Source organism: Phalacrocorax aristotelis, chromosome Z (genome assembly GCF_949628215.1).
Source record: "Phalacrocorax aristotelis chromosome Z, bGulAri2.1, whole genome shotgun sequence".
Lineage (NCBI taxonomy): Eukaryota > Metazoa > Chordata > Aves > Suliformes > Phalacrocoracidae > Phalacrocorax > Phalacrocorax aristotelis.
The window spans coordinates 6462956-6490591 of NC_134311.1; the positions used below are offsets into that span (position 1 = coordinate 6462956).

General features: G+C 37.6%; 1 protein-coding gene across 3 annotated transcripts in view; it reads left to right on the plus strand.

Annotated features, from left to right (window-relative positions):
- EDIL3 (EGF like repeats and discoidin domains 3) overlaps positions 1–27636 on the plus strand; it is a 259250-nt gene that overhangs the window by 98820 nt on the left and 132794 nt on the right. Inside the window, exon 3 of one of the 3 annotated variants that reach the window (XM_075078570.1) lies at positions 8411–8440. The exons of the other annotated variants lie outside the window; for them this stretch is intronic. Coding sequence (XP_074934671.1) covers positions 8411–8440 — 30 coding nt within the window. The remainder of the gene's footprint in view (positions 1–8410; positions 8441–27636) is intronic. 3 annotated transcript variants of the gene reach the window in all.

A 27636-nucleotide genomic window follows, 5' to 3' on the forward strand; every position in this document is an offset into this window, starting at 1 on the left:
CTTAGATAAATTGATATTTTCTCTGAGTCATTGTCACTGTTTTTAGCGTAGACATATGGTAATAAAGTCTTTGAGATCTGGATGAGGGCAGTGTTTTATTGAAGCTGGACATTATTGAAACTGTTTTGCCACAGTCTACATCAGACATATTTTTCAACATACATTTTTCAATTTTCAGCAATAATGGATTAAAATATATTTAGGTATTTTTTCCATTGTACTGAAGTTAAGTTTAACGGCAGTATAAGCTACAAAGGTAATAGAATCTTCTTTTGTTTCTACCCAATCGGAAAAGTAAGACGTGAATACTGATATGTCAATCATTCCTTAAGCAGTATGTTCCAGTCTCCAACACTTACCTGAGCAATCAAAATACTGTTTTATTCATTTAAATATATATGCTTTGCCTTTCTTGCACCAGGACTCAAGTCTTGTCTTTCCTATACCCATTTTCATGACGTGTAGCTTTATCGTGGGGTATTTCCTGTTCCTTGTTCCTGAAGTTACTAAAAAACGATTGAAAACACATAATGCACCAAAGCAATATGTCTCCCTGCATGGGACTCCTCTAATGCCACATCCTTCATTTTAGCTGCCATCTGCTCCTTTGAATTCTCCTCTTGGCATGTTATACAATTTACAGCTCAAATTTTCTGTGATGAAGATTGTGTCGCATGGAAATTATCGCAGTAAAGCAGTATGCTGGCCCTCAGTCATGCTGAACAGAGTGCTATAGACTTAGATTTTTTTTAGAAAAAGTTAATTCTTCTGTAGGGACCAAGCAAGGCATTTGAACTGAGAACTGTATGCCCCTGCTCCTATGCAGTTTTGTTTAATATATTGTAGAGTGTTTTCTGTGAAACGGTGACTATTGAATACCTTTCCTTTCATCTTGATGCAATCTAAAGACATACGGTGATAGAATTGTTATCTGTTTGTTCATTTATACAGTTCATTCCCCAGAAAGGATGACAATACAATCTTTGTAACTGGCATATTAGAAAATTTCTGAACAAACATGTAGTATTTGGGAAAGCACTGAAAATTGCAGGTTACATATTTGTCCTCAAGTTTTATGGTTTGAAAGCTGTTGGGTTTTCCTGCATTTTATTAATCTTCCTAGGACATATGTCAGTGAGGCAAGCAGCTGAATCTGGACGCAATTTGCTGTCAGCAAACTGTCTGGGTGAGGTTAGTCTGGGGTAAGGGATGGCACAATAGTTTCACATAAAGTTCATGCATTAAAGTTGGTATCTGGTGTTACAGGACCATGTAAAGTTGGGGATTATTTGTCTTAACTGCTGTTTTCTGCCCTGTTTTAAGCATTGTTTATTGTCTTTTGATTTTTTCCTTATTCTAGTGGATGTTGGATATTGGATACTGTTAAGTAGTATGGTAGTACCTTCTTATTTCTGGTGGATGATTTAGTGATGCTTAGACCCTATTGAGCCTTTACATATCTCACTCCCAGTTTGTTTCAGTCTGAATTTTTGTACCTTTGAGAAAGCTTTGCTCTGCTCCTTTACAAAGAGAGCAGGTGCTAGTAGTTTCCCAGCTTTGAGCAAACTGTTCTCAAAAGCAGATCAAACTGTCCTCTCAGCCTCTGTCATCTATAGATTGAGATACAGCACATTTTCAGCCCATAATACAAAGAAATGGCATATCTGGCATGCCACCCAGGTACCTTTGACTTGGCCTGGATCAAGTACTTAGGCACACATCTGCAGTGAGAACTAATCCAGCCTCCTGTGCAAGCCCAAAACCAGACTCAAACATGCTGTCAGCATCTACGTGGGTTTTTATTGTGGGTTGTGGGGTATTTTTCCCAAGAAGGAGAACATCCATAAAATAAAAATTATCATCACCACTATTATTTTGCAGTATGATATATGATGTTATTTTAAAATTCTCCATTCACGCAAGAATAGGTGGTCAAATTTCCCTTAGAACACAAATTTCCCACAAAACAACCAAGTGAAATAGTTTAAGGCAAGTGACTGAAATATGAAAATATGGAACTGTTTGGCTTAGAAGGTGAAATTTTCTGTGTGTAACTATGGGGATACCCTGGATAGGTTTTTGTGTCCAGAAGTGTAACAGACGCTAGCAGGTACCTACTTAACGATAAATATATTTTATAGGCTTTCTTAGTATTTAATGTTAAGGTTATGCATTTGGATGCTGGAGAATGTTCTTAGAAATTTAAAGAAGCAAAGACTACGCAGATTTGCTGTCTTAGTCAGTTATTTGAGTACACTTGGTTGTGTACATAAAGTGCTAGGATATTTTCTGATTACAGTCATTGCTCTTTTGGAACATACATATCTTCTCAAAACTGCATATGGCAGAGTGTGTGTGTGTATGTAAAATTGTGTGATATTTCAAGCCATGACAGAGTACTCCTGGTTTCAGAATTGCAGCTTTAAGTACTGTTGTGCCTTTGGCAGCACTTGAAAACTTGGCAAAAGCTGCAATTGACTAAGAACTGAATAATTGTTTTAAACCCAGATCTTTTTACGCTGTTTTCCTTAAGCAGAATATCCTGCCAAATACTAGGCTCAGTGGACACTGCGTTGACTGCCTTGTTCTACAGAGTTGCAAATATGAAGGCACTAACCACAAAACCATTATGTAATCTTGCCTTCTGCAAAATATAGAATTTCACCTAACTACATCTTTTGTTTCATATTTTAACACGTTTTCATTCAGCACCAGGCCCTGATGCTTAGAAAATACAGAATACTAGTGAGAATGAATTAACCACTTCTATCAGCATTTCCAACACTGTCAATTTAAGACAGTAGTATTGAAGATTTTAATAATACCTGAAATTTTGCTCAGATACCCACTTTTTGTTAGAAATTTACTTATTTAAATAAAATAATAAAGAGAAGAAAGGGTAAGTTTTTCATATACTTTAAGTGCTTAAGTGGATGTAAACCTATGCAGAGTGATAGTTTTCCTCTATTAAGTGCCACAGGTATTTCTAGTGTTTCTTAATTAATGACTTTGTTTTCCATTTAACATCTGTCATCTGAGCAGAGTTTTATCAGTTCATAAAGAGTTATTGCCGACATTGACTAGTGAGTTGCCTGGTGTCTTCTTGTTTTGTTTTGTTTTTCAAGAATAGCTGCAACACAACTTAGCCAGCTGAGGCTAGAAGGAGGCACTGCTGTTCCCAAGGGCCTGTGAATGGTGAAGGACATGCCAGTGTCCCAGTACTACAATTACAGTTAACACACAGTAACAGAAGAAACCCACCCTCACTCACACTTACAGATGTATCTGACTGACTGACACAAATGGTGCATTTTTAAGATTCATCACATTCATACATCTTGAAAACAATCTGAGCTTTTTAGGGTTTGCTCCTCCTCTTTGTAACTAAGGATGACAATTTATATCAGTTGTTGCAGTGGCAGCAAGTTGAGTTGGTTGAGTTAGTTGTTATGAGTTGGTGAGATAGTGTTAATCATGTGAGCTATGGCTTCAAGGTGTCTTTAGCACATTTAACCTGACAGCGTGGGACAGCAAGGCTGGGTGCAAAGGGGACATTCGTGGAAACACAGCTTGTTTCAGCTCTCTGCTTGATGATGGGTTGCCTCATCAGTCATGCCAACGCTGCCGACAGGGCCATGTTGAGAACCAAAGAAGATTGAGCCAGTTTGTGGAAAAATGAACTGAAGTCTGTCAAATGGAGAGCAGGTGAAGAGACAGGCTTCTTAGGCACGTATTTTCAATGAAACATTTGTAGCATTAAAATCATATTCTTAATGACTGATGCTGAGTTTTTCAGAAGTCAGTCAGTGAGTCAGTCATGGTAGTGTGCAGGTCCTCTGAGACCCTGAGATTTGATGCTGAGGGGAATATTATTTATTTTTAACATTGCATTCAGACAAATTTTATTTGCTCTTTGATTCAGCTTTTCAGAATGGTTCATTTGGATCATGTTGTAGAGCTCGTACAAAGCTTTTTCATAGAGATAATGTCGCATATCTAAATTTATTTTATATATGAGTCTTACATTTTATTTGAACATTAAAGGCAAATATATTTCACATTAATATAAATTTGACACAAACCTTAACACAAAACTCATGTAATGTGTCATAATATATAATGTAATACAGCACACTTATGCTGAATCTACCTCCCTCAACTTTCCTATGCTTCAAAGTTCAGATTCTTCCCAGACCTGTCAAGGCTTCTACCATTGTAACAGAAATAATCAGAAGTCTGGCATAGTTATTCAGGTACTACCCAAGCAATGCCTTCTTACATTATCTCCCTTACACTAATATATGTTGGACGATACGCATCCTGGTATGTGCTTTCTACATCTGCCAATGTCTTGTTCAATTTTTTTTCTTACTCGTATCATGCAGTATTGCTCACCTCTGAGGAAAACATGATTAAGTTTTCCAAAGTGACCATCAGATTTTCTCTAAGAAAGTAAAAACTAATGTTTGTGCTGCCACATGTCATATTTTGTCAATGGTGCATTAAAATGGGAAGAAAATCTTCCTGAAAATGTTTTAAAACTGCAGAGTAGTTTGCAGTTTAAGTTGGTGCAGTACTGTTATCAGACCACAACTTGTGGATGTCTCTGACTGTTCTGGGGGCTTTTTTGTCAGAGACATAGCTCTTCTGTGCAAGTCTTTCTGCTCTGCTCCTCAGAAGGAGAAAGCCAGGCTGATGGTGATCCACCACCCATGTAGTGAGTCACCAGCTTGTGCCAGCTCAGTTGAGCAAGGCAATTCAATCTTACTCCCTCTGCACCCCTCTGAAATAAGTAAAGAAAGCAAATAACAGATAATTACTATGGAGATGACTCAGTGTATAAATAGCTTATTTAAAAAACATTTAAATCACTGCTGATGAGAAGAAAATAAATGGTATTGTGTCAGAAATTTTTAGTGTGGTAATTTAGCATGTTTACTTAACTAGTGGAAAGCAGAGTGCCGACATTGCATCTGAGCTGGTATGATAAAGCAAAAATACTGTATTCTTTGAGTATGCAATAGCTTGTTGAAGGCTGTTCTTTTAAACATGTTTTTTCAAGCTATAGGGAGTAAAAGAAGTCCTGGCACATATAACAAGAGATTCAGTTAATCTGATTTTTAAAAAAGTGTTCATGAAACACAAACAAGTTCATAACTGCATTTTCAAGTCTATTTTTAATATGCATCTTTAATTTCTATCTAGGGTTAAGAAATACAATATTGAGAGGTAGAACTAGGTCTTTTGTGTTTTACAAAAGCAGTTTTAACTAACTCTAGTCTAATTCAGATGAGAAATTTATATAGTCCGTTCCTGAAAGGCTAAACCAGCAATCAAATAGTCAAAACTAATTAAATAAACAGAAAAGTAACATTATTGGCATAGCTGTCTTGGCATCTGAGTGATTTATTTCAGCCGAGATTCAGCTATCATATTTTGATTGGATATGTACCTAAGTGCATATCTATCAGTGTAATAACAGAATCCAGTTTTGAACTACTAGTGCTGGTTTTCAGCCCAAAAATTAATTTTAAGAATGTTATTCAAACAGAAGTCTGAAAAAAACTGTTACCAGAATGAATATTCTTTGCATAATTGGACAATTACGTTTAACCAGTTCTAATGCACGATCACTAGTACTTTTAATTATTTATTGCTCAAGCACAAGTTGAGCTTGCAGCTAGTACAGATTTGGGGCATTTGTAAAATTTAATAATGGAACTTCTAATCAACTTCCAAGTTCTGTTCTGTTTGTGTAGTCATCCTCTCTGCCAGTGATACCTTGAGAAATTACATCCTTGACTGACTTAGTTTGTAGTTTGTTTATTTACTTCTGATTTTGTTGTTCTTAAAATTTAAATACTCAGTTTCTTTTTTTGCGGAATTGAACTAATGATGTATCTGAGTAGTTGAATTTAACAACAATAGGGTGGTGTTTTCCTTTCTTTCTTTCTTTCATTATCTTGAAGTCCTCTACTGTTACAAACACATTTAACTTAAATTCAGTAACTAAAGAATAAAACTTAAATATTAAATCTTGATGTGATCTTTACATATATACAGCCCAAAATGGATTGATCTAGTTTCAAATTACACATCTCCACACTAAATAAGGAGTTACAAAAGGGAAGGGTTAACCTGTTAAATACCCTGCTTAGGTCATTTTAGATTATGCGTCGCACAATGTACTGTTCTTGTAATGTAGCCTTGTTAAGTGTTTATTTGAACACCAAGCTATATGAATAAAATTCATCTATTTACCTCAGGAAACTTTAGTTAGAGACAAGACAGTTGGCTGCTGCTTCAGTAATTCATTATTTTTTATTGATTGGATTTGACAGCCCCCAAAAGGACAGCTTGCTACTCTGCAGTTAGAAATAACTGATGTGTCCAGCGTTAATTGTCACATACAGTTGCATATAAAATATTGTACTGAATTAACCAAGGTGTATAGTATGTCCCAAATGCAGTCGGTGTCTGTTGACAAGGTCTTTGATGTGTCTGACAAAGTTTCACTAAAAAAAGGAAAGATCTTCCTGCTCCTTTCCTAATTTTTCCCAACATAATATATACAGTGATATTGAAGGCAAAGAATTCAATTTACCAAGAATAGCACTGATCTTTGAGAAAATGTTTGAAACCTTTATGCATGCCAAGTGCAAGCTCTGAAGCTGTCGGGGTCGATCAATGTCTGCCATGGCTGTATGGAACATTGTTTGCAAGAAATCAAACAGAAGCAGCTTCCATTTCAACAGGTAGAAGACACTTCTTAAAAGAGAAAAAATAAAAGTACGGGTACCTGTGTTTAGTATCCTAAGAGGGTCTCTGCATCACATTTATGGAGAGTCCTCTCAGACTCCTAGGTGCTTTTAGAGTATCCAAGTGAGAAACACTTGATTGCTGCTTTTTCTGTCATTGAAAACTTTGCAAGACTGTGAAAAGACCATTTTTATGATGCATGTGTATATAAAACATAGTGACTGCAAGGAGAGAAAGAACTAGGTCACTGATGTACCTTTAAAATACAGGTTTACTGTGAATACGTCTGTTTCTTTCTTTTGAATGTACAGGTAATAGATAGTCTACAGTCAAAGGTGCTTTCTGATGGTAACTTAAGGCAATTTAATGGTTATCTATTGCCAAAAGGGAAAGGTTCTTGTATGAAGATATGGATTTTTGTTGCTTTCCTCAGACAATAAACAGCTAGATTGGAGAGTCGAATGGGCAACTGCCCCCTCCCCACCACCTCCTCTGTCTGCGCCCCCCAAATCCTACCAGAAAAACACCAAACCAAACCCCAAGACCACCATTTTTGCTCCGTAACTATTTAATTTCAGGATCGTTAAATCATTACTGCCAGCACAAAGTTGGGAAGAAACTGAAGGGAATGGAAGGGGTGGAGGATGGAGAGATGGGATGAAGATGTGGGCTGTGCCTCTTATTAACTGCTGACCAGCAGCTGGCTCAGCTGTGTCATTAGACTACAGTCTTCATTAGCTAACCAGATAACTGGGTCCTGCAGCTGATTTTTTAGAAGGCTTTACCTTAAGAACAGCAACAGCTAGCTCCGGCAGTGAATTTGCAGAGGAGTTAACTGAAACTCTTCTGTTGAGCATCGCTATTACAGCATTGGGCCTATCCTACTAGCTAAATTAGAAGGAAAGGTTAAGAGTGTAATGTTATAAATGTAAGCTAAGATCGTAACTCATTTTTAACTTAGTTCTCCACTAAGATGAAACATTACTGAAGTTGATCAAACTTCTATAGAAAACTAAACTGTATACAAAAAGGATGTGGGCAGGCTGGAAGGGGTCCAGAGTAGGGCCACCAAGATGATCAAAGGACTGGGAAGCTGCCATACGAGGATAGGCTGGGGGAGCTGGGTTTGTGCAGCCTTGAGAAAAGGAGGCTCAGAGGGGATCTCATCCCCATGTACCAGGACTTATGGGGTAGCTACAAAGAAGATGGAGACTCCCTTTTTACACGGAGTCCCATGGAGAGGACAAGGGGGAATGGACACAAGTTGCTCTTGGGGAGATTCCAGTTGGACACAAGAGGGAAATTCTTCACAGTGAGGACAGTCACCGTTGGAATAATCTCCCCAGGGAAGGGGTTGACTCGGCCATGTTGGACACCTTCAGGAGTCGTCTGGACAGGGTGCTGGGCCATCTTGTCTAGACTCTGCTCTTCCTAGAAAAGTTGAACTAGATGGTCCCTGAGGTCCCTTCCAATCTGGGATTCTGTGATTCTGTGATTTAGAATAAATAAATTTTTCATGGCATTTTGTTGCTCATATATTAAGAAAATGTAAATAATATGACAGCACTATTTGGCTTTCTTCATCTCTCTTTTTCTCTCTCTCCCTTCCATCCCCTTTCCCTTCCCTATCCCCCCTTTCCTTTTTGCACAGCTTCAGTTGAAGAGGAACCAACTTCAGCAGGTATGAATAATTTATAATTACACCTGCATCATGGTAACCATTACTTGAGAGCAACCCTTCTTTCTGAATCATTTTAACCAGGTTTATCTTGTGCATACCACATGCTAAATAGCCATACCAGTGTTGGGTTCTTTTCTGTCTGCTTCCCTTACCTTCATGTTTTTTTCCCTTAATTTGGAGTTAGTAGGAGATATACTCCTCCAGTAGTGGTTCAAAATATCCCCTTCCATAGTTCCTTCCTTTTTGCTTCTTCCTTGGTTAAGCTAGCTATTGGGCTTCACACCACAAAGTAGGTCAAAAGCAACCAGGAGTTAAAAAAATAAAAAAAAATCAGTGTTTGCGCTAGTTTTTTATCTGTCATTATGCTGGTTAAGCTTGATTATTTGCATGACCCCCAGAATTGGCATCCTTAAAGAGAGTGCAGCCTAGGAACAAGCAGTGAAGGAAGGGAAGGACAGCAGGTGCAGAAGCATCCTGCTCAGCGAAAACATTCTGTAAGCTATGGCCTGGATAACTGCTCAGCGAACTTTTATTTCCATTGACAGGCTGCCAAGTAGTGAGAACGGTTAACAACACAGTCATAAAAATTAGTTTAGGAGCTCCCCAAGAGACACAAACACATAGTGTTTATTCTATTGTGAAGATTAACTCTTTCTAATTAATTGGCAATCCATTAGCTTGGGAGTATTTAAAGAAAAAGACGACAATGTACCAAAGAAGAATACCACTAAACAGCTTAACATATTTGAAATGGCATTGACTTGTATAAACTCAGTGAGCTAAACCATCAAATGAATAGGGAGTCACTTTATGGTGGCTTGTTAAGACATAAAGGTCTCCAGAGGACCAAAGGAGAAAAGGTAAGGAAAGTCAATGAAGAAAGGAAGATGGGAAGGAGGGATTGAACACTGTTTACAACGCTAACCTACAACTTGGGAGCAATATAAGTAATTAGGGAACGCTGGAGAATAATAAATTAAAGGATGGAGAACAAAGCCAAGAGTAGAATGTGAGAGAGGGAGAATAGTTACGACTAGCACTGAATAGAGAAAGAAGCAAAAGGAAGCTTTTAACATGAAGATAGTAGTGGAACAGAAAGAAAACATGACTGAGATGAGAAAAAACACTGTGAAACAGAGAAAAGAAGAGTTTGGGAAAGAACTGTAGAGTACTAACACACCCCTGAGGAGTATATATTATAATTATTAAACAACAGCCTTCAAATATCCATTTCTTGGGAGATCTGTCAGTCTTGAAATTTTCATTGAAAGTGTCTTAATAAAAACCTATTGCAGCTGTTAAATAGAAGTGTCAGTTACAAAAGGAGACTTTTTCCATAGGAAAATAAAAAACAAGCACCTTTTATTCCCTTTATGGAATGGGTTTAAGTATGCACATTTTGCAGAGATATAGATTAGAGGAGTATATGAATATGCAGCAGTAGTGTTCAAGACAATCTTGCTATGGTTGTGCATTGTAAAACCATTATTCCTGTTGCGACCAGTGGAGTGTCTCATGAAGATATGGCCTCCCTCTTTGCATTTTGAACATCACTGCCATTTTTGTCAAAGCCCGTAGCTCTGAGGTGGCCATGCTAACCAGTTAACCAAGCTAACCAAGCTGAAAATGGGTAAAAGGAGAGAAGTGGAATTTCTAAGACAGCCACATGGGCTCCACTACAGATCTCTGTTGGACTTACAAGCTGAAGCTTCGACAGCTTAACAAAAGCCTACAGATTCTGTATTCAGTTCCGCAGGAGCTCTTGCCTTTCAGAGTGCCAGGTGACATTGTTTGTTTGCTTTTGCATTCATTTAAATGGACTGTTTTTAATCACGTCTAACTGCTTAGTTTTACTCTGCCCTAATATCACTGCTTTTGAGCATTGGTCCATTAGAGAATATTCCTAAATGTTCATAATCTCCTTGAATTCACCCATTATGAAGAACATCTTTTACACCAGTATTTTTAGAAATATTTTCCCCAAGACTTGAGCAGATACATTTTAAACTCATCTACACTTACTTGTGGTTGGTTGAATGAGCTGCACCTAATTTTTAGCCATTATTTTTACTGTTATATAACATATATAGTTCTTAGTGTTTCAGGGTTTGTTGGCATCTAATAACATGCCATGCTTTTTATGCAGTAATAGATATACAAGTGCAACTATGAAACGAGTGTACATATGAAAACGCTTAATGGAAAGACTGGTGACCTTTTCATGTTAGTTATTCCATGAGAGGATGCTGTTTGCGGAAAGGGTATACATGTGGGAGTTGCACTGATACAGCAATGCAGATAGATATTCCCACACAGACAAATCAACAGCTAGAAGTACACAAACATACAGCACCAGAATGTTTTTGTTCTTTGATTTGGACAGATGAACAAATGTCTCTGGCATAAATGGTACATGGTAGATTTACAATACAAGACAAAACACATATTTATAAACATTTGTGCAAATAAATCTCAACTGCTCAGAAATTATGTTACAAGGGAACATGACTAAATACCTGCAAAAGTAAGTGAATTAAAGTAACAGCAACACTTTCTGTTATTTAACCTGGTTCTAGGACATCACTACTTGACATTATTTGATTTTTTGGGAGTTATTTTGGAAACAATTATTTTCTTGGGAAAAAATTTTATTAATCAGGACCTTTTTCAAGGAAATAATTTGTCTAAACTCCAGGCACAGAATGATTTTTTTTTTCCCTACTTAAACAAAAATTTCCATCTTTGGAAAGACAAACATTGGATCTTAAACTCTTTTGCTAGATATAGTATAACCCATCTCTACATTGGCATGAAATGTGACTATGATCAAAATAAACTATACTTAAGTATAGATACTTTTTTTTAGTGTCGTGGTTTAACCAGGCAGGCAGCTAAACTCCACACAGCCATTTGCTCACTCCCCCGTGGTGAGATGGGGGAGAGAATAAGAAAAAAGGTAAAACTCGTGGGTTGAGATAAAGATGATTCAATAGGACAAAAAGTAAGGGAAAATAATAATAATGATAAAAGAAAGTACAAACCAAGTGATGCACAGTGCAATTGGTCACTATGCACTGACTGATGCCCAGCAAGTTTCCCAGCAGTGCCCATGTCCCCTGAGCCAACTCCCTCCAGTTGTTTGTTCACTACAAAATCATATGGTATTTAATATCCCCTTGGCTAGTTTGGGTCAGCTGTCCTGGCTGTGTCCCCTCCCAGGTTCTTGTGCACCCTTAACCTCCTCACTGACAGGGCAGTGTGAGAAGCTGAAAAGTCCTTGGCTTAGTGTAAGCACTGCTCAGCAACATCATTTTCTTCCTAAATCCAAAACACAGCACTATATGAGCTACTAGGAAGAAAATTAACTCTATCCTAGCTGAAGCCAGGACATGTAGAAATTCCATAAGATGAAACAATAATTTTCAGCACAGGTGTATAGTTGGTTTTGGATCTTCCTCAGCAAAGCGATGGAGTACGGAGTTAGTATTTGAATGTCAGTGCATAGCAGACCTATTGTCTTTGTGACCAGGTGACTAAGCATGTTTTTGCTAGATTGGAGCTTAAACTAGGTGCAGTGAAAGTGCAAGCCAGAAGTGCAATATAAATTTTAACAATAAAGTGCACTATCTGCCACTGGGGAACTCAAAATCAAAACCAGTCTGTTTCATGAAGAGCAGGAAAAAAGTCTTAAATTTAGTGATGAAGGTATGCATGTGAAAATGAAGTTATTTTTAAACCTTTGTTATAAAGCTATTACTTATTCTGTCTTTTCCAGACTATTTCTCAGGTTGCATTGACATTTTCAAAGCTGTGTTTTCTGCTTAAAACAGGTACCTCTTCCTCAGAGTAGGAAGGCAGTCATGAAGTTCCAAAGATGCAGGGATGCTGAAAAATAAATAGAAACTAAATCCAAAGCCTCATGCAGTCACCTAGAGTCTTCCGCAGTAATTTCAGTGGGATGTGCATCATACAGGCAGAAAGCAGGTTCTATCAGCTACCAGATTTGCGCTTTTCCAAAAAAAGCAGAAAGTTTCCTCCAGTTTGTGGCATTTATCTTAGTGGAGTGTAATTAACCTCCTGATTCTAGTGCTGATCTGATAGTGTTGGGAGGAGGTATGCACACACTTCCAGCTGCAAGGCCCAGAAGTCATCATTTAGCATTCAAAACCATTAGAAGTACTTTATGATTGTGTTCTAAACACTCTGAGATAAGAGACTGCATTTAGTGCAACAGTTGCAGTGGGGAAAAGGTGAGAAGATTAATTGGAGGGCAACATAGTATTTTTCCAAACAATATGCTTACTTATTAAAGAATATGAGTTAGGATAAACTGCGGCTAATATATTAATTTTATAAAGATTATAAACATTATTTGAATATTTTATGAACAGTATAAACTTTTAACCGACCTACGTTTGGGATCAGAACTAGAAATTCTTTTTTTATTCCATCAAAAGGATAAAACAATACATAGAATAGTCAACCATTGGAATAATCTCCCAAGGGAAATGGTTGACTCAGGCACGTTGGACACCTTCAAGAGTCAGCTGGACAGGGTGCTGGGCCATCTTGTCTAGACTGTGCTCTTCCTAGAAAGGATGATCCCTGAGATCCCTTCCAACCTGGGATTCTGGGATTCTGTAATACTATTTCTCATACTCTGCTGCTTGGGAGAGAGTCTAGCTCCTCTGACAACTCCTTCCGTAATCTTGTAGAAGTGAAGCTACTAAAATTTTACACTGATTGTTGTAACCACTAGGCTGAACATTAATAATCCTGAGGTAGGTGAGACACTGGTTGCCCAGAGAAGTTGTGGATGCCCCATCACTGAAAGTATTCAAGGTCAGGCTGGATGGGGCTTTGAGCAACCTGATCTAGTGAAAGAAGTGAGGGGAATTGGACTAGATGATGTTTAACCAAAGAATGTAACCAAACTGTTCTGTGATTCTATGATTAAAATATTAGGATAGGTCTTTTGCTTGAAGAGAGAAATACTGTAATCAATTTTTCATTGTCTTTCCTTCCTTCATGTCAGGAAATGCTTTCACCATTTGGTGCTGGACTGTCATCAAAGAGTAAAGAAGAACCCATTGGTTAAAGTGCTGGCAAAACGTAATTGATTGTCAAGAGGGCTACACTAGGAGTTCAAATGAAAAATGTTTGACATCTTACTGAGATCAATATTTTCATAGGAATTAGCCATATATCCTTATATGCTAACTGTGCTATATGTTTGCCTTAAAAATACTTTACTGTTTGTGGATATGAAATTGAGTTTCTTAAATGGTGTCTCTTGTTCCTGAAAATAATGCCCTAAGGGCCTTCTGTTGATCACAAGAAGTTAAAATTGTAACTCCTCTGATGATTATCAGAAAAGAAAAACCAAGATAAACAAATGTCCCTAGCTTATTAAAATAGTTCAATGAGTTCAAAAAGTTCATGAGATATATAATCTGCTCCCTGTCTCACCCTCAAAACCTCAGCAATGCATCTGGCCTAGTCTCAAGGCCTTCTGTTTACTGCCCCTTGACCAGCACTGTCCGAAGTGTGGTAGGTTTGTGACAGCATGCTCTCGGGCTGTCTTTCAGGGCACAATAATTTTGCTGTGGTATACAAAGCTATTCTGTTTCACACATTTTGAAAAGGAAAAGCTTCTTTCCTTATTATTCTAGGGGAAAGGATTTGCCAATCCCCCAGGGTCTGTAGCATAGATTTACTCTCATGCTTAACTTGGTTTACACATTTTTAACAATTACTTTTATTTTTCTTCTTGAGCTGCATATTTTATTTTTCAGTGCCTGGAGCTAACTTGTTAATTACCTTTCCATATATTCCATGTATATTTCAAATATAGACTATTTCAAATATAATTCAGACATTATGTAAGGATCATCTTGAACTCTATTCTGTTGGAAACGAGGTTTATGCAGTAAAAATACCTCAGGATGCCAGGTGGCACTGAAGGCTATTACAGTAGGCTGTCACATTTAAAAGCTGGAAATCTTGCGTAGGTCAGGAATGGAAATTAATTAGTATTTTCAGCCTATCCCTTAGTGAATGTTTGTCCATATGTCATAAAAATAACTAATTTTGGCAAAATTGCTCACTTCTTTTCAGGATTAGACAAAAAGGGTGCTCGGAGGTTGAAATTAGCCTGCAGTGCTGGCAGTTGTCTGACAAACTCACATACAAGCATTTTTCCATAATCTGCATAGTTTTAGAGAGTGCTGTTTGTGGTGAGTGTACAACATTCATCCCAATGTAGGAATACAAGTAGAAGATGATATAGTATCCCCTAAACTAGCTATAGCTAGTTGCTTATTGCTTTCTCACCTGAACTTTGAGATGGAAGTTTTCCACGCCAGGCGTTTTCCTCAGGATGAACTCAGCTCAAATTGTTTCACTGTTTCTCACAATGAAGTTAAGGAAAAAAGGTGTTCTGCTGCCCATTTTGATTCTCAAAGCTGTTCTACTGAGAAACCTTTCTGCTCTGATACTTTGGAGCTAGGAATGCAATTCCAGAGTGCCGTGTTGGAGGTTGCTTTTATTACTGCCATGGAAAAGTCCACAGAGTCAGCTAAGGAGGTAGGCTTAGTTCATGCTCAATTAGCAGAGACAGGTCCTAACCTGACAGTGTTGAAAAGTCTGTTATAGGGAAACCAGCAGTGCACACTGCTGTCTGAAGGTGGGTGAAATCCAGTCTGCTTTACCAACTACCAATGCATCTCTGTAGCAAGGACAGCAAGGAGGTGTTATAGCAAGAACAGACGGAGATGTCACCCTGGAAGGGAAACCCGACACTCACCCTGGAAAGGAAACAACCTATTTGTCTCAGGCTCCAGCAATGTCAGCACTGTCTATTGATACCAGGTCTGTATTGATAAGGTAGATTTACTTAGGTGCTTTTCTATCTGCAAAGCAGTATTCCCCAAGAAGAGGCTTTGCAGCTGTCTAGACCTTGCTTGGACAAAGAGCGGAACTAGCAGTTAAGACAGGGTCATGTGAATAAAATAGTCAATTATTATTATTTGATATTGATTGCTGGATGATGGAGCAAGACGAAGAGTAAACTACTGTTCTTGTTGCTCCAGGGATCTCAGTGTAATCTGCTGATCCTTAAGTTCTCTGTACTTCCAAGAAGTAGAGCTGAAGCACAGGAGAAGATATGGCAAAAAGCTGACCATGGCAGAGAACAGAAGACAAAATCCTCTACTACGAGAATGGACAGATTTTTGTCTGAGAAGTGATTGAAACTGAGACGAGAAATTGCTGCGGGAGAAGGAGGTTCACAGGCAAAGAAATGAGATTAATGAGTTGTGCATGGGCATAGAGTGAGTGGGTCTGAATACATGCACACAGAGGGAAAAACTGCAGTGGGATGATCTGGGCTGGGCTGGCTGCTGTTGGAAGAGTTGTTTCCTTCACACAGGCCATTTATTTCTCATCCCTTCTTCCAACCTACCTATGCTTCCTTGCTCTCTCCTTTATGATTGTGGTAGCAACTGTACAGCTACAAATTGAGGTGTACCAATTGGTTGTTCCAGCTGAAAATAGCCTCTTCCCTAATGCAATTTCCCCAATACAGTTAGTATTCATTCGGTTCAGCTCACTGATCTGACTTGCCTTGTAGTAGTATGTGTGCTGACAGTGGAAAGGGGAATTTGGTGGAAATACATAGTGAAAGCTGGAGTAAAGAAAAATAGAAGTAAACTTTGGTAAGATACAGTAATTGAGTTGGATTAAAGCAAAGACACCCATCCAGGCATCAGATGCACGGAAAGGGGGAAAAAAGTCAAATACTAATGAAAGCATAACAAACAAGAGTAGTGATTGAGGATTTGGAAGCAGGTTAAGAAGCCTGATGAAAAGGACTCTGTTCAAAAATAACATCCCAAAGAGGTTTATTTCGTGCTTATTTTGGTCGTAAACTCTCTTATGACCATGCTTAAAGCATTGGATTGACTGTGAAAACATAAGGGTACTGAAGAAGAAATTTCACTCATTTTCTGTTCGTTACAAATTTAAGTGGTTTGCAGTTACTAAGGCTTTGTATTACACACTCATTCGAGAGGATAAAGTAGTACTGAATCATGACCCATTTGCAGAATGACTGGTCCTGTAGGAAAATAACACGTGATAGCAAAGTTAAGGACTGTAAAGTAAGTGTGCTTTTAAAGATACTAAGTATATTTTGCACAGACAATGAACCAGACCCTTCCATGGTAGTCACTGTAACCCAAATAATATTTGTTAGTGTAAGGTTTTAGTGGTGTTGTATACATTATGGGTGCCAGTTCTTGCATACTTATGAGTTTGAAATCCTGACTATTGGCAGTCGTGCATTTGACACTAAATTGTGCCAAGGTTCTCTGGGTAGTAGTCTTCACTTTGGACAGAAGTGCAGCAACAGCAAGGGTAATGTCATCTCATCCTGATTTTCTGTTCAAGTGTGAAGAGTCGAATCTAGGTCAGTCTTTGCAGTCAAAGAAAAGAAACACAAAACTGTAGAGCATGAGTCATGCCAGCAAGTCAGATATTTAAAACAAAGCAGTTATTCCTGCATTTTCTCTATTTACTACAGAAGGAGTGTACGTGGTTAATGTCAGTTAGGAAGAACCTCTGATTTTAAGTAAAACCCCTTTTCTGGTCTCTACAGGAAGGACCCACAAGTGGACCTTGAATTTGTGTAGCCCAGTATCATGGTGTGACTGCACATATGAGTATGAACACAGTTATGATTTTTCTTCTGAGGTATTTAGGACCTCACCTTTTGTAAGGCTGTAGATTTGTTTTTTGTCATTTGTTTTTCTTCATATACATTTATAGTATCTCCTTCCTACATTTATCACATTGAAGGTTTTCAAGCCTATGAAAAGCTACGTCCATGTATAACTGTACTGATGCAAGTTTCTAAATATCAGGCTGCAAATAATTACAGTTATATAAAATAAATAAGAGTGTCTGTGACAGTGTTTCCTGGAATCTAATGATCTTTGAGGTAGAAGTTGTACACCCTTGCTGCTGACTACCTCAACATAGTATTTGTAGTTTCTGAGCAAAGTTAACTAGTGAGAATCTTGAAAGTACCCTGTACCGTTGATATAATTGTAGTGCTCCAGTGTCATGTTGGAAGAAGGGTACCAGAAAAGCTTTAATTTGAGAATATAATAAAATCAATAGATAAAGAAAAAATAGAAAAATTAATCAGGTTACAATGGAATGGAAAGCTGTAAGTATTGCAAGCTCATACTGTGTACTGTCCAGTCCTAGGGTTGTTGGGTGCAATAAGCAAGGGAAAGAAGAGAAGAAAAATAATATTTTAAAATTAAAACCAGGAACAAATTACCCCTATATGTTATTATTATTGCTTCCCGTGTTATGATGTTTAACAGGAGAATGAATGGGAAATATCCCTCTCTAACAACTCCCTTGGGAATGGTTCTATAGCATAATCTCTACAATTTTACAAGTTGGCTGACATGCTGAAACAGCCAAGGAAACCCTTTAACAACAGGGATAAGTTCAATCATGTATCTTGTATGTTTGTTGTTCTAGTAACTTTTTTTATCCCTTCATATCTCTTGTTCTTAAATACATTTTTTATCCAATACTGTTGTTCAGTAAAAAGCAAGCAAAAGAATAATAATCCACGCTGATTCTTGGTGATCTGTGTTGATTCTTGGTAATCTTGAACAATAGACAAAGCATTAATTCTTACAACCAGAATCCTTGTCGTACCTTTTCAGTGACTCATATCCTATTATGTAAGTGTGTTGAAGAACTCACAGATGTGCCTAAGCTGAAGCACGTTGGATAGCTGCTGAAGTGAGTAAAGAGGAGATACCGAGGGAAGCTTTCAAAGTAGCAGAGAGCATGTCTGAACTGAGAGAATATGGTACTTCTGTTAAATTCAGGCTCCTTTGTGACTGATTTTATAATCAGGGAAAGATGTCATGTTTAGGATTGGTTTCTGTTGTAGGTACATATGCTGCAGGAAGGCTATAACAGGGAAAGGTTTGTAGATAGAGGTAGCATATTTTATTGAACCAGCTAATAGGTGAAATGGACAGGCATTGAGACGTAAGTTTTTCGTCATATCTGAAACAGCAGTATTTTATCGATCATGATCACGGATATACATAATACCATTACATTGCTGTGGATTTGTAGTGCATCAAAGCCCAGGAAGTGTTAAAACTGACAGATATTGGAATTATCTGCAAATGGAATTAAGTGCCCTGGAGGACCAAAGGCAGGGTTTAAAATAGAGCTGAGGTGGGTTGTTTTCTTCCATCTGGTCTTTCTTATTATGAATCTGTGTCTCATCAGCTACTGATCTGATGCCCAGTTCCCATCCAACTGAGTTTCTTGTTGCATTGCGCTGTGTTTACTGTTGTTCTGCCTACTACTAATCCCCCCAAAACCCCTATCAAGTGAAAAATCCCTGCTACCCCAAACTGTCTTGACTCTGGCTTCAGTCAGTACTATTTGCCAGTAAGGGATCATCTAGCTGGACTTTCTGTGTAGCTGTATCACTGAAGTATTGACAAGATCTTTAAGTCTATCCTAGTTTGAACAGGGAAAAATATTGAAAGAAGATTTGGCATTTATATCTTAATAAACAGTCACAGGTTGCCTGCCGTTAACACTGACCAAGACTAAAGAGCCCTCTTTAAAATGTATCATTGGAGCAACATTACAGGTGAAATCCAGATGTATCATAAAGAAAACATAGGTTGCTTTAGGGGCACAGAAATACCAAGCTAAGGCTTGGCTGAGTTAACTCAGACAGGCATGTGTGGATTTCTGCATGTATGCAGCAACTTCTTAGACCATTTCTTGCAATAACAAATATCTGCCACTTCATTCACATCTACTAATTCTTATTGTTGCTCTTATAGATTGACTTTCCATATGCTAATGATCATTTGCCAGAGACAGAGGAATTGAGTAGATTGTATTTTCTTTTATATTCTTCTGAAGCCTTTACTACTGCAATTAAAATACATTTCTTTTTTCCCCACTGTAAGTCTTTTAGATAAACAGTGTTTTACCTCAGAGCATGAATGTCCATTATTAGGCTTAAAGAAAGAATGACACACAGTATTCATCTATCTTCTGCTGTATTGTGTAATCTTATCTGTACAACTGTAGTGTTTCAAATTATCATTTTGGAAACAACTAGTTGTTTCTCTTTTTTTGCACTTACATAAAACTGTTGACTTCAGTAATATGCTTTATGAGTAAATACTATGTGGCTTCAAAATTGTAGCAAAAATACCTACATAAGATCCACAGTACTGTAAAATAATGAATTGCCAAATGAAAATTATCAGTATGGCTGGAGATAAGTAAAAAAGCAGAAGCTTTCACAGTCCAGAAGCATATATTCATTACTTATTCAAGACACAACTTCCATTGGGTGCCATGGGAGTTTTGGTTGTATGACAACTGTTCTGATAAAAATAACAATTAAAAAAATGTAGCATGCTCCTGTGAATATCTAGTTGTCTATTACTAAAAAATGTTAAAATGAATTGTACCTTTATATACCTTAGAAGTTATTTGAATTGTGTCAAATAAGCTGAGAAAAGACTTGGAATTCATGAAGTTTTATTGAAATGGCTAGCTACAGTGAACAAGCCATAGCCCAAGAACAAAAAGGTCTGGATATAGATTTATATATTCAATTTGCCTGCAATATCATATATTAACATTTACTTGCAAAGCATGAATTAACACTCCACAGCAATATTACAAGTCTTTGTTACAGTTATTCATGAATTTCATTAGTTTCAAGCTTTCTACAGTATTTCATCCTATTAAAACTGAAGAACAGTGTTTATTTCATAATAAACACTAAGGGAAATGATGACATTATTTCAATATCTGATTCTTAATCTTTCCAAATCAACCTGGAATTTCTCAATTTTCTTCTTTTAATCCAGCCTCCTCGATGAAAAAAAAAAAACACCTAATAATTTTCTCTGCATAACAACAACACTGGGCGTTTTTTGAAAAAAAAAAATACAAATCAATGATCCTGTCAGGTCAGCATTCTGCTTTGGCCTCCCCTGAGCAGGTGCAGGGACAGAAAGTGTAATGTAAAGTATTTGTCATCAGGTCTTGTTTCTATCTAAAATTTTGGTGGCAGAATACAGGCGACATGTTGCAACCTTTTAAGAAATTCCAAATAAAGAATTTGCTTCAAACTGTTTAAGTCATGTAGCTAGGGATACCCATGACGGAAGTGCACATTACATTGCTAAAGAAGTGTCTTTTCATAGTATATCTTATTGGTTTTATTCCCTGTCATTCAGAACCTAACTGCAGCATCGACATTTTTCAACCAGACAACCTTCTCTGTGCCTCGCTCCATTCCATGAACAGATGAATAATATTATGGATTCCTTCTCAGGAACCATATCCAGCTACCGATTAGACTAGATTGGAAAGAGAATATTAACATGCACTCAGGTCATCTGACTTGGGGTGAGAGGAAGTTAATTACGCCTAGTTCATGCCCTCACCTTTGGAAGTCACTCAGATGAATACGGCCATCTTTATGCCTGTGCGCAGATCTGTGGAGGATCTGCAGAAAGCTGGATGTGTCTGATGAGCTACCCATGCCACCGCTGAGCGTGGACACCAGAAAAAGTGTGTGGCTCCAGAGGAAGTCTGCCATGCCATTCCCTAAAGGAATATGTTTGTAGTCCTGGGAGTGCTGCAGCTTATGCCCCAGCCCTTGTATAAGGCTCTGCTGAAGGCAAAATTCACCCGTTCAGGAACTGTACTTGAACAACAACAACGACACCTGTGCTGTCTGTAATAACACAAAAAGGAATTTTACATTAAAGCATTGTTTATCAGAAAAAATAATCTTCAGTATTACTGTGCAGGAATTATTATCATTACGCACCAAAATAGACCAGTATTTTCCTCCATGTACAATAACTGCATGTGAATCACATTAATCAAGAGCACTTAATTCATATTTGTGCTGTGGATGTAGCTGGAACAAAGGAAGCAGACATACATTGATTCTACTTCTTAAGAACCGAAGGCACACAACTGCAAACACGGGCTGTGATTTTAAATTGTGATGTTTATGCAGCGTGTCATTTTCTGAGTAGGCAAAAGACCAATATGAAGCAGGAATGGGGTATTAGGAGAAAAGAGAACAATGACCTAGCTAAGAAGGGAGTAAGAGTTGGAGAATAGAGACAGGATCTGGAATTCAAAAGGATTGAGGTTAGGGTGTATGAAATCAGGAGGGTTTGATGATAGCTAGAAAAAACGCAAAGAGGAAAGGATATATTTCCTCTATCCTACATCATAAGGGAAATAAATGACTGGAGTGTAAGCTTTGTGTATTTCTCTTGGTTTCTGCTGTGGACAACTTTATGCCTTTTTGGACCATATATATTTCACATTTAGTAATTCTCTTTCATCACTTTTTAATAATATTTCGTGTCCTAAGGATAACCACCCTCTGAGATTCTCTTCTGCTGTTTCAGTGTCATTAAAGCGACACTAGTAATTAGGATCTGACTCATACAAATATGAATAGCATAAGTTTAGGATGTTGCATTTTTTAGTTCCCGCTGGAATGTTCAGCAAGAGGACTAACTGGATTTTAATCTATTTGCTGTTATAATTAAGGTTCACATAATCTTTCCAGTTTTTTTCCATTTTCCAGTTATTAGTGGAACACGGTGAAAAAGGATGAGAGATCCTGATCACTGGCAGTTTAAAGTGTAGTGAAACAATGAAAACTGACATCTTTATACATGATGACAAGAATTAGGGTAATAAATATAGCACTGTTGCACAGAAATCCCAATGGGCAGTGAGGTTCTGTGTTAGGTACCAAACTGTGTATAGCTTCCTTATTGCTGGGTATATTTTACTGAAGCAACAGACCAATGCAGTAAATACAGTGATAGATTTGTACCAACTATGTAGAGAATGGATTTGGAGAGTTTATTTTCATGTAGGACCTGAAGACATTACTGTACTCAGAACTGCGCTTTTGAACTGAATCTTTTGAACTGAATCTCTCAAGCATTCCAATCTATAGTAATTCTCTGAATATTTTAATATACAAAATTCTTCAAGTCTTTGTAGTCCTCCAGCAAAAGTTTTACAAAATGCAAGATTCTCCGTGTTTGGAGATGTTTTTCTGTTTTATGACTGAAAAGGATTTGAAAAATGTTTCTAACATAAGTTGGAAAATTGATCTGGATTTAATGATGATACAAAGTAAATCACAGAAAATGGAGTGTTGCAACCAAGCCCCCACACTTGGGTCAGCAAGAGTGGGAGAAGTCAGTGACAGGAAGAGTACCATCTAGGTGAAAAATAGCAATGCTGCTGCCTGAGTGCTTCCTTTTCAGTTAGAGGAAGAGAAGGAAAAGGGCATCAACCTGAATTTTCTGTAAACAAAGCAGGTATTATTTGGGAAGGTCATGCAGAGATGCAGAAGAGGTCTCACATTAATTTGCTACAGTAGGTTTATGAGATAACTGGTGGGAGAAGAATACTGTAGACTTTATTCAGAAACACATATGTAGGTGATGAAGGGTATACAGAGCTGAAAATGAGGAAAATGGGGAAAAAAGTTTTCGAGCTTGGAAACTGAAGAGTATGAGGAGAAGCAATGAGAGAGAACTTGGGGAAAATGTCTTATACTTCATTGTACACTTTATCCAGGTTTTGGATCATTTTGAGGTCTCCCCCTGTGTAGCATCACTACATTGCCTACTATACTGACCATACCTCAAATCTGAGTACAATCTGTCACTCTCAGTTGATGGAAGGGTTAGGTGAGAAGCTTAAGTCTATTTGTTAAGGAAAGGCACTGTATAGCCGTTGAGTTTAAGTAACATCTTGTCAGAAAATATTCTAGTCATTTAGTTAAAAAAGGTTGGGAGATTGGTGGACAATCAGCTTAAACTTTTTCTCTGTAACAGAAATCTACAGAACAGAATTAGAGGGAAATGTAAAGAAATGACCTGAAGCATTTGCACTTAGGGGATGAACCTTAGCTTTTGCTGCATCCAGATGGAGACACCTTGATCATTATAATCAGCACGCTCCATTTGCTGCATTAAAAACAAGATAAATATTTAATCACAGTGCAATTAAGTCTGGATCAGTGCCATTAGTTTATAATGAATATATAGTTAGATAGAATCTAATACAGTACTAATTCACTTATGAGCCGGGCTGAACAGACTATTTTTTTAAAAAGCTGATATTTTCAGAACATTAATGAGGTGAAGGTGTGTGTAACTGCTAATTATTTTCACTACTTTCACGCACTAACTGGAATAACATATAGCAATCGGTTAATACTATCAGTATTCCACATAAACTGTGAAGGAAGTTCTGCAATGCTATTCTTTTCAGGTTAAAATAACCAAACAAATAACAAGCTGTAGGTGTAATAAATATTTGTTGAGACAAAATACATTTGTACCCTAACAGCAAAATAGAATCAATGCTGGCAAAGTTCAAAAGGAATCATAGGAAATGTATTGATCTATAGGGGCTATTGTGTTTTCTTTCTGTTGTTATTTTTTTTTTTCCTGTCTCTGTTTTACAAATATTCAAGTATGCTGGCCAAGCAAGAATTTCTTATTGCACTTCAGAAGACTTGAAGGATGAGGTGGTTCAAAATACGTCAGGTTTGACTTCTGTGGGTTTTAGTTAAACTGAGAAACTCTTCTATTTTCTTTGAGCCATGTCATGACACACCAGTACAATGAGAACTGGGCCCTAAAACGTTTAGATATTTATGTAAGTTTTGAACCCATAAGGACTTTTAAAGGCAAGAAGGCCCTATCTATGAATAAGAAAGAACAAATATTGGACTACAATGTATTCTTTCATTACTGAAGATGCTTCATACTTACGTGGCAGAACGAACATGTTGGCTAGAAGAATCATTTTCATGATTACAGGCCCTTCTGGCAGAAGGTCAATAGCACATCTACTGGGAACGCTCTCTTCAAATATCCTCAAAACCATGCAGTGCAAAGCAGGCAGCTGAGAAGTAGCTGTAGTTTCAAGTAGTGAACAAACATGCTGTTCTTCAAACCCAGCTACGTCAAGAATATTCTTGGGAAACAGCAATTTTCTTCTAAATGCAGGTGAAACCTATGAAATACTTGAGCAGAAGCTTAGTCTTAACCACAAAGATGGTGCACAGGTTCGAAGTATGCGTACTGGTGAGACTCAGCTCCCTGTGCTGCATTGGTGGAATGGATATGTCATACCTGCGTGCTTGAAATTATAGATAGGCTGAGACAGAAGTATGTCTTTGGTATGATTTAACGGTCCCCAAAACTCAGCAGATGCAGGATCATTTCTGTCAAGTTGTTAAAATGATCTCTGAAGCATCACGGCTCCCACACAGCCACGCAGATGGTGGCATTCAAAACCAGCCTCTGTGCCAGGTAAGCCTTGCACAATCTTATTAAACTAACAGGCAAAGTAGTAAATACGAGGAGAATCAGAGACCCTCAAAAGCTTTTGTTATATTTCTGCCCTTTCTGTGCAATAAAGCAGTATTCTGTCAGAACCTGTAAGGACATTCCTGCTGGTTTTGAATGCTCGTTTGTGTGTCTCTGTGGAAGACGGTCTCTTTCCAATAGGATTATGTTGTATTTTGGATTTGTGTCTGCTGAACTTTGAAATCTATAAGCTCATATTTGAAGGGGCACATCTTTCAAAAATCCATTTAATTGAGTTTTTAAAAGGATGATGAGGAAAAAAAGGGTCAATATACTTCTGAAAAAGATGTGGTCTCTCATTTGTGCCTGTATGGGTGGCATAAACATAATTTTTAATTGTATGGAGAAAACATATCTATTAGAAAAGAATGTCCAATATAAAGATTCAGCTCGTCTCAAATATCTAATATCTAATCTCAGATACCTAACCCAGGTTTTTAATTATTCCCACTGCAGGATTCTTTAGCTTTCTTCTCAGGTTGCAGGAACTGATGAGCAGCAGGGACAGGGTGTTGGATTAACTAGACGCTGAGTCTAGTTCAGTGTGATAATCCTTAACCACTTCATCATGGGAAGCTTGTGCAATTCTGCTAGCTGCAGCAGCAAGAAAATTAATTCTTCACTTCCTATAAAGATGAAAGGATTTGTATGTGCCAGTGGCTTCTTTTGTACATACTCGTTTCAAAATAACAGAGCTCTTGCTAAGTGAGCTCTGTCACAGCTTATTTTGAAGACTTTGCTTTGGCAGAGGAAGCATCTGAAGTATTATGTATTTTCAAAACATAGGTGAGGTGAAGACTTCTAACTACTGATGTTAAAACTGTGTGAGAGATCTCTGATGAAGATTTCAACTTACCTGAGGGGAAAAAACCCTATTTTACTGACATTCATGTAGAGCTAAGAGTGACTCAAGAAAAGCTAGTGGTACAAAGGCAAGAAGTTAGAGAGTATTTTTCTTTTACAATGAAATGTAAAATCATTTGATACCTTTTATTAGTTTGATGATAACTCTAATATTTGTTTTGATGGGATTTGGAGCTTAGTATATCATCAGAGTAACATTAGCTGGAGTCCTACTTCAGTAATATGCCACAAAATAAATGAAGTAATTAGCTTTGTAGCTAACAGTATCTTCATCTTGATGTATATCAAGGTCAATATCTAATTTAGTAGTTTTCATTAAAGTTGCATTACTTCTACATGAAGAGAAGATGGATAGATAGACACCATCAAAAGTGTTAACATTTGTCTTGCACTGCCTTTAATTTTACTTTTTAAAAATGTGATTATTTGGTATGTGCCACTCCATTGGATTATATTTTTCTTTTTTCTTTCTCTTTAGGCTTTTCATATTCCTCATTTAATCTTGTCTTAATAAGAAATGATGGTTTTGATTTTTGTACGTCTTCCTGTTCTAGCACAGCAGAAAGCACACTTTTGAGTATGGGAAATCAGACTTTGAGGAAGATGTGACAGATGTAGAATTTTTGTATAACCACATCACCTCTAACTGCCTGGTATTTTTGAACATCTTTCCCACCAAAGCAGCAGCAGATTTTATATTTGGCAAAAAATGCTTACATTGTTTGTTGGAAGCACGAGAAATGGCTTATTTTACAGATGAGTATCACTGAATTGGGGAGTGATAAGGAAAAATGTAATTGAGGGGACGTTGTTTGTTTTTTCTTCCTCTTGCAGCTGCTAATCAGCTACTTTACAATTTCTTGGATTTTGCTCAGCTAATGCTACACAACTCCACTGTTAGCCATTGTACTTCAGAGACAGCCTTTGTCACATTTTTAAGTTGTAGGTAAAAATTTATAAGAAAAATATCTGGCAAAGCATCTGTAGACTGCTTGATAAGGTATCTCAGTGCATTGTACAAAAGTTTGCATGTAGTAGCTGTGTCACTGACCATCTGCACAGCCTGCCCTTTCAGACAGGCTCTGTATCTGTCCCTGAGGAGGTTTGCAGTGGGAGGTTGCACGCATGTATGGCTCTTGCTGTCCTCAGCTGGGTGAGGAGTAAGAGGGCTGCAGTGCTTCTTCACCAATGCACTGGGTATATAATACTTCTCCCATCTGCATCCTGGACACTTAGAGGGGACAGTAATTAGTGACATACCTCACATATACAGATACAAACCTAAGCAGTTGAAAAGGCCTTGACAAAGACTAGATAGTCTACCACCAGAGTAACTCTACCACCCCGTTCTCAGGAAGGGCACTGTGTGGGCATCAAGACCTTAGCATCAGCCCTCTTGCTCTTCAGACCCCTTCCCACCGCACTGGGTGGCTTGCTCATGTAGACAAAGCCAGTCTGTAGTAAAACCAAATAATTAAGAATAATCAGAATTTTAGGTAATGTCATTCACATATACCTATTCAAATGTGCTTTACAATTGTTAAAGTTAAAGGCTTTTTTAATTTGTTTCTTTTTTTCTCAAAAATTGAAGACCATGCAGAAAAAAGCCCAAAATAAGACCAGGTATTTTAAAAAATATGTTTCCTCCAGACTGTCAAGGGAAAAAAAATAGAAAGGTATTTGAACAATTCTTTCTATAAGAATTTGAAAATCCTACAAGACAAAATGAAGTAACAGTTTTCCTGAATAGGCTAATTAATTCTGTGTATATAATATTGTAAAAAATTACATTCTTATTGGTGAAATGATGCTTTT